The sequence below is a fragment of the Topomyia yanbarensis genome, chromosome 3 (assembly GCF_030247195.1).
Source record: "Topomyia yanbarensis strain Yona2022 chromosome 3, ASM3024719v1, whole genome shotgun sequence".
Taxonomy (NCBI): domain Eukaryota; kingdom Metazoa; phylum Arthropoda; class Insecta; order Diptera; family Culicidae; genus Topomyia; species Topomyia yanbarensis.
In genome coordinates, this window is record NC_080672.1 from 213,193,200 (window position 1) to 213,201,285 (window position 8,086).

Consider the following 8,086-nt stretch of genomic DNA (forward strand, 5'->3'; position numbering starts at 1 on the left):
TGGCCTTTGCACTTAGCGGGGAGGCAGGTGTGAATGTGTCATCTGAGTTCGTAAACGGTTTGTCTATGCGCGGGTAATGCCACCAATGCCGAAGGTCCAATGCTTCTACCGCTTCGTGTATCGCCCGGACCCGACAAAATTCTGCTCTTGTACGTAAATGATATGTACCTATATGACGAACGCTTTCCATTCCCGTATTTTCACCAGTCAAAGTGGTAAAAAAATGTTTGCTTCATCCCGTGTAGTAAGGCGTGAAGCAGCATGCCTCATTCTCATTATAAACTAACGATAATGAAGCATTCGTCGTATACCAGTTCAACGTGCAAGTGTATTCATGAAGAATGTCATCGGACAGCGCAGATTCGATGCAAGAGAGACGCAACTTTTCAGTTTTGAGAATGCTTATTTCGTCATGCATTTGTTTTGGGGAAGACATGGGTTTCCTCTCGCCGGGAGGGTAAGTTCATTCAAGTACTCAGCTTTCTCACGTTTAGCTGTTTGCGTCAGGCATAGGTTCTCATTTACGCATGAGAATGAGTGTTCTCGTGCACGAGGGATATCGCTATATTCGTTCATTCGAAGCTTCACAATCCAAGCCCTGCACAGATGGCGTAGCGATGACCAATTTCATCTCTGGAAGCAGCTGATCAGGAACTTCTTCTGGATCTTCTAATTCGTAGTAGGTTGATCTAAGTAACACGGGGCCGTTCCACCATAGTTCGTTGTTGAGTAATTGTTCCGGTAGCTGACCTCGCGATACCACGTCAGCTGGATTGCTTCCCGAACGAACGTAACACCACTTGAAGTTTCCGGTGGTTCTCTGGATCTCTGCCACGCGATTTCGCACAAAAACTTGCAGACGATCGGAAGGCTTCTTCAGCCAGGCCAGGACGATTGTGCTATCGGACCAGAGAACAATTTCTCGGAACGTCATCTGTATGGCTTGTAGTACCTTTTCCAGCAGGCGAGTTAGCAGTAGAGCAGCACACAATTCCTTCTTCGGGATGGTTACTTCATGCAGTGGTGCAACCTTTGATTTGCTGCTGAGTAGTTTCAATTGTGCCGAACCATCGGCGGAAATACTGCACACGTAAATGCAGGCACCATACGCAACGGTAGAAGCATCAGCAAACCCATGAAGTTCGTAGGCCACGGCATTCGGAAAAGTCACACATCGTGGCACCTGAATAAAATTTAGATGAGGCAGAGATTCTTGCAACAGTCGCCATTGTTGTTGGAATTGTTCATCCAGGATGTCATCCCATCCTGCGTTGGTCTTCCATAGCTGCTGCATCAGAATCTTGGCGACCACGATCACCGGTGAGAACAATCCCAATGGATCAAAAAACCTTGCAATCTCGGAGTAGATGATCCGTTTGGTCGCTAGTTGAGCCGACGTTGACAATTGTTGATTTTGATGAGCGATGAGAAGCTGATCGTTATTCGGATCCCACAGTAAGCCAAGAACCCTTATTGCTTCGTTGGCACCATATTCCTGCAAGGTGAACTGCTTTTCACGTTCTTCGACTGGAATACACTGCATAAACTCATCCGAGTTGGAGCACCATTTGTGTACGGGAAAACAACCTCGGGCGTGCATCTGCTTTAATTGGCGATGGCATTCAATGGCTTCCTCGATGGTATCCGCACCAGATAACACGTCGTCGATGTAACAATCCTCCTTTACGATACGAGCACCAATGGGAAAGTCTGCTGACTCATCTTCGGCGAGCTGGAGCAAACATCGGGTGGCTTGATATGGAGCGGATGCTGTACCGTACGTAACAGTATCCAATTCTAAAACACGTAGCGGTTGAGTTGGCTGCTCTCTCCAAAATATTCTCTGGTAGCACGTGTCTTCCGGGGCCACAAGTATTTGCCGATACATTTTTGTTATGTCCGCCGAAAAGACAACAGCATGCTTCCGGAAACTCAGCATGATGGAAAACAGATCCCTCTGAACAATGGGACCAACCTTGAGTACTTCGTTGAGCGATAGCTTTGGTGACGATGACTTGACGCTTGCGTCGAACACCACACGACACTTGGTGCTGGAGCTATGTGGTCGAAGAACGGCGTGGTGTGGCATACAGTACATTGCCCGATTGGATTGATCATTGGACTCCTTCACTTCGTGACAATGTCCAAGAGCCTCGTACTCGCGAATGAAATCAACATACTGGGATCGAAGCTCGGCGTCACGCTGCAGCCGTTTTTCAAGCATCAGGAATCGTTTCAAAGCTAAGGCACGACAATCATCAATCTGGTTAACATTTTCCTTCAGAGGTAGGCTAACGACAAATCGTCCATTTGGATTGCGATTGTGAGTGGAAAGGAAATGTGTTTCACATGACTGCTCTTCTACAGACAGCGACGTAACATCGGGAACTTCTTCAACGCTCCAGAACTGGTGCATCAACTTTTCCACACGGGCGATGGATGCGACATTCGATTGTTGAATGGCTACGTTGGATACGATGGCATCGTTTATCACTCCGGCGACCACCCATCCAAGGTGAGTGTCTCGCTATTGTGGCAAGTTGTCGGCGAGAGTAAGACAACCTGGCTTCAGCAAGTCGAAGAACAGCTCAGCTCCGACTAGCATGTCGATCTTCTCAGGCTTATGGAACTCAGGATCGGCCAAATGAATCCCTTGGGGGATGTTCCATTCGGTGACGTCAATCTTGACAGATGGAATTGTGCCCGTCACCTTTGGTGTAACCAAACATTCGATGTTGGCATGCAAATCTTCATAACGGGAACAGAATTTTACGAAAACCTTGTCTCGAGCAAGCGTTTTCAAGGTGTTTATGCCGGTAATTGCAACATTGGCTCGTTTCTTCGGGAACCCAAGGATGTCTGCCATTTTCTCGGACACGAAATTTACTTGAGAACCGCTGTCGAGCAACACACGGCACTCATGTGGCTGATTATGTCGATCAATGGCGTGTACTATTGCAGTTAGTAACAGCACTTTCTTTGATGACTGCCCATAGTTGCATGAACAGGCTGTCGAAACTGGTGGATCTTCTTTAGGAGCAGTGCTCGAATTCAAAACAGGAACTGGAGTCGCAACGTTAGCCGATTCTGGTACCTGCTGAGTGGGTACCTTCGTACGTCCATCCTGGCTGCACCCTTTGGCACTATCATCGTGGAGTATAGTGTGATGAAGCTTCTGACACTTTCTGCAGCTGTTGTTGGATGGACATCTGTTCGATCGATGGCCTTTGCGCAGGCAGTTGAAACATGCACCCGCTGCTCGAATCTTCTCACTCTTCTGGGATGCATTCAAGTTCTTCAACGTGGCACACTGGTAGTTGAAATGTGCACCACCACAAAGCTCACACATTTCTGCCTGATTCGTGTTGACCTTCGTAGTAGCGTAACTCTTCTGGATTGATGCCTTCGGTACTACTGTGACGAACTTCGATTTGGGGACTGGCGTCGGTGCAACTGGTGTAGAAGTCTCGCAGTTTTCCAAAATCCACCTCGTTTAAGAGTTGATTCCCAAGCCTTGCGCGTCGCTTTGTCCAGTGCATTCGTAATGGTGTAAACAACCATGTGCTCCGAAATGCCGATGAGCTGCTGATTCAAATACCGGAGGCTTTCTACGTGACGTGCAGACTCATCTAAAAGGGCTCGCAAATCCTTATACGACTCACCTGACATCCTTTTGAGTTGGAGCAATCCTCTTATGTGTGACTCGACGATAACACGTTGATTTACGTATCGCTCTGTCAGCACAGCCCATGCTTGCTGATAGTTACCAGCGCTGATGATGTTTTCATCCAAAACTCCAGCCGCCGCACCCACAAGAGCCTTGTCCAGGTGGTACAATTTTATTGCATCGGTGTCTGCTGAGTTGGCCATTAGGTCCTGGAAAACCGCTTTGAATTTTGGCCAATTTGCATACATCCCATCGAAGGTAGGAATCGGTGCCTTCAATGGTTGCTGTTGAATTACAACTTGCGGTGCGGTGGGTGGCAGAATAGCATCATTTTTCATCTGGATTATTATTCCTTCAATTGCCGTGGAGAGGTAATCATGCAGATCTTCAAAAGCGTCGCAGGCTCTTTCCTGTTCTGCCACTTTTTCATCCGGAACGAGCGCCATTATGCGGTTTTGGATGCTGTTAAACTCGGCATAAGCATTGGCAAGTTTGCTGCTCATAACGTTAAGCTGGGCCAATTCGAAATGCCGAACGTCTCGGAAAGTCGAATGTAACCGCACCAAGTTGCGGTGTACCTGGCTTCGCTGTCGGAAAAGTCCGGTCAGTTCCTTCGTGGTGGCGGCATCAGCTACTATTTCCGAATCCTGAAAACCACGAAAAGATTCACTTTCACTTTGTGTGGGTGATGGTAACGGTGGAATCACATTTTCATCTTCAGGATTCACTAAAGGTATGGGCGGTGAGTGTCCGACTGGCATTGTTCTTAAAACATGTGCGGCTAACAAATTTGAACATGCACGGACACGTTTTGGCTTCCTTCTCACACGCGCAACGGCTATTGAACAGGATTAAACACGTACGCGCGTTGCTTGTTTTTCCTTCTTGCGCGAGCGACGCTCTGGTCGCGATCGAACAGGATTGAACACGTTCTGCGTTGGCTCACACCGAACGAATGAAATGCAGCAACACAGGTGGAAAAATTTTAATCCTTACGATTTCGTTTGGCGTCGAAGCGGCTACTTGATGGCTCGATCCGGCGGCTTGATCTTCATCCGGCTCGGAGGACCATAGATGTTCCGACTTGAGGAACGTTCAGGAATCAGAATATATTGGCTCAAATGGCACGTTCCCCGTACATAGTCGGGGATTTGTGCCTTGGAACGTTAGTGGAACGTGGAGGGCTGAGTCACGTTATAAAATTCTCTGGGTTCTTCGCGGACTTCAGCTGGGATTCTTTTTCCTTCCGGGTGGACTGTATGTTTGAGAGCAATCGCAATGGCCACTTGAGGACCGTTCCGGCGATGCTCGAACAAATGACGCTGACTGGTGGCGTATAAAAACTAAATGAAAAACCTTGTTTCGATGGCACTAAATTTACTCTTTTATTAGGTTGCTGCTGCTTCGTGGTTGAAATTGAACTGATGATGTTACTGCTTTGCAGCGCAAATTTATATGCTAGCAGGAAGGAAATAAGTCACATCATTATTAATACATCAATACATTAATACAGCTACGCTGATACATGAACAGTGCAGTGCGACACCGCTCAATTACCGTTGCGCAAAGGGGAAACAGTATATTCTGTGACGGATGGAACAGAAGGAATCGCCCTAACCTCAAAATGATCCAATTCTCTCTCTTCCACATCATATTTCTTCTCCTTCTTTCCTAAACTCCATGATTCTATGTGCTTTCTTCATTTCAAAACCATATTAATGATAAATCGCCAAATCCGATTCGTCAACCAAATTTGTACATAAACACATAAACTTCAAGATCCCTTTTAATCTCCCAAATCTAGTATCTTCTTTCTACCCAATGATCCATTGAGAAATAATGCTTTTCTTCATTATTCGCGAGATACATTTTTTTAATGTCTTTTTATTTTTAGGAATCCTCTAATTTTTACCCATAATACTACAGGAAATTATTCGCATCCAATATTGAACATCCCGTTAGTTTTCTGTCTGATTCTATCATTGATATTGACTCATTTTAAAGCTTCGTGTTGCCGTAAGTTCCATTTTGCCACTATTTTTGCCATTCTCATATAGAAAGGTTATGCAATCACTCTGAAAAACGTCAACCTAATCCCGGCCCGATGGGCCGAGTGTCATATCCCATTCGACTCAGTTCGTCGAGATCGGAAAAAGTCTGTATGTGTGTGTGTGTATGTGTGTATGTATGTGTGTGTATGTGTGTGTGTATGTGTGTGTGTATGTATGTGCGTATGTGTCAAATAATGTCACTCATTTTTCTCAGAGATGGCTGGACCGATTTGCCCAAACTTAGTCTCAAATGAAAGGTGCAACCTTCCCATCGGCTGCTATTGAATTTTGGATCGATCGCCACACAGAAATTTCTCATAAAAACTATAGGAAAAATTAAAAATAGAATTTTTATTTTTGATGCTAAATGTATTCAAGGTGCATAAAACGTCGAGATTTGATGCAAACACGACAAAAACTTGACGAAGATTCACTTTTTTGGATTTTGCACATTTTTGTCTTTCTCATATAGAAAGGTTATGCAATCACTCTGAAAAACGTCAACCTAATCCAACCTAATTTTTTTTTTCCACTCGCATAAGGTTTCTCGATTTTAACAGGGGCGTAGTTGATGGTTTACGGAGAGGGGTTACACCCCCGCTCTACTGTTCACTCCCCTCCTTTAAAAATCTCCTTAAATCACCCCTCAGACCACCACCTCATACCCCTCCCTTTCAACCCCATCATCTTTAAACCACCACTATATTACAAAGCATACCAATTTAAGCTGGGGAGTCGTTCGTTCATGGGACTTTCGCCCTCCTCACATACCCATCCCCGCATGACAAAATGAGTTAGCAAGCAGATAACATTGATCTAATGCTGATTAGGCTAATGGAGTATGATATTTTTTTGTTTCAAGTGTTTCACCGTCGACACGTAGCTCATCAAGTTCGTGGCTGGCATGCCATTGTGTATAAGTGCAAAGTGTACTAAGAATGTAATGGACATTTCCACAATTATGTTGAACATAAAAAGCATCCGTGCCATAGTTTAGAGAAATGAGAAAGGCACAATTGCACCGCTAGGTGGATTAAAACAGGTTTTTCCAATCATTTTAATTTTTTTTTTTTTTATATGTATTCACCATTTTTTTTTCTTTTTTTCCACTAATTCTAACATATCTATGAAAATTTTTTGAGCTAAAGATTCCTAACCGTTTCCCATTCAAATTCTTCAATTCATATGTATTATTTCCCATTACTTTGGATATTTTGCATTCAATGTACTTGGGACCAATCTTTGCACTAAAGTTGTTCGCTGCATTGCTTTGGAGAAATGAATCCCTCCAAACGATATCCCCTTCTTTGTAATCCAAATCCCTTTTCGAACTTCTAAGATTATATGAGTTTGAGTATTCTTGGAAAGCTTTTGCCATATTTTGTCTCGCAATATTCTTCAATTTTTTATCTAATTCTGGTCTTTTCTCTAGTTGCACTCCTTTCGCATCAAACCTTCTCTTCATTGCATATTCTTCTCCCGATATTACATGTTCTCTCCCGAATACCACGAAGTACGGAGTGAATTTTGTTGAGGAATGTTTACTTGTGTTTATCGCGTGTTCAATAACTGGTAAAGCTTCCTCCCATTTTCTTTGGTCATCTCCCGCATAACATCGTAACGCCGCATTAATTACCCTATTGCATCTTTCGCAAGGGTTATTTTGAGGATGATAACTAGCAGAAAGAAAGTGTTCAACTTGGTATTTGGCCAAAAGTTCTTTAAAAGCTTTCCCAACAAACACTGTTGCATTGTGGGAGATTAAAATTTCGCTCACAGAAAATCTTCTGAAAATATCTCTCAATGAACCGACAAAGGTCTTTTGCGTTGATCTCTCTCACCGGATGTAGGAAGCAAAATTTACTGAACCAACATGCTACTACTAGAATATGCCTGAACCCAGAAATTGAGCGGGACCATTATATAATCAACCGATATATGTTGAAAAGGATATTCACTTTGCTTTGGATTCCCCATAGTGGGCCTATTCCCTGTTGTTACAGGTTTGGAGGCTTTACAGCTTTTGCAACCTTTGATGTATTCTATTACGTCTTGTTTCATTCTTGGCCAATAAAAGCGTAATTTTATCTTCTCTAATGTTTTCTCCACACCTAAATGAGCTGAATCATCATGCGCCTCCTTCAAAATAATTTTCCTTCTTTCATCAGGAATCAGTTCCTTCCAATCATAAGAATGATCTACTAGTTCCGCTTCACTCATAGCATATTTGTATACTTTCCCATCTATGATACGGAAATCAGGGTAACATTCAGGGTCTAATTCGATAGCTGATTTTAGCTTTGTATACCAGGATGACAAAATCGAAACTGTTTCAACTGGTCTGGACAACCAATCGGGTACAACATTC

The 8,086-nt window shown here is 43.9% G+C and overlaps 1 protein-coding gene across 1 annotated transcript; it reads right to left on the reverse strand.

The window, feature by feature from the left end:
- Positions 1–562: 562 nt before the first annotated feature.
- LOC131687626 (uncharacterized) lies at positions 563–3,349 on the reverse strand. Its single transcript, XM_058971712.1, has 2 exons — positions 2,563–3,349; positions 563–2,463 (listed from the first exon to the last, which is right to left on the reverse strand). The coding sequence occupies exons 1-2, from the start codon at positions 3,347–3,349 to the stop codon at positions 563–565; spliced, it is 2,688 nt and encodes an 895-aa protein (XP_058827695.1).
- Positions 3,350–8,086: the final 4,737 nt, after the last annotated feature.

Coding starts and splice junctions, on each gene's coding strand:
- LOC131687626 (XM_058971712.1), bottom strand. CDS start 3,349: ATGTGTGAGCTTTGTGGTGGTGCACATTTCAACTACCAGTGTGCCACG. Junction 2,464..2,562: donor CTTCGACTTGCTGAAGCCAG/GTTGTCTTACTC, acceptor TATCCAACGTAG/CCATTCAACAATCGAATGTC.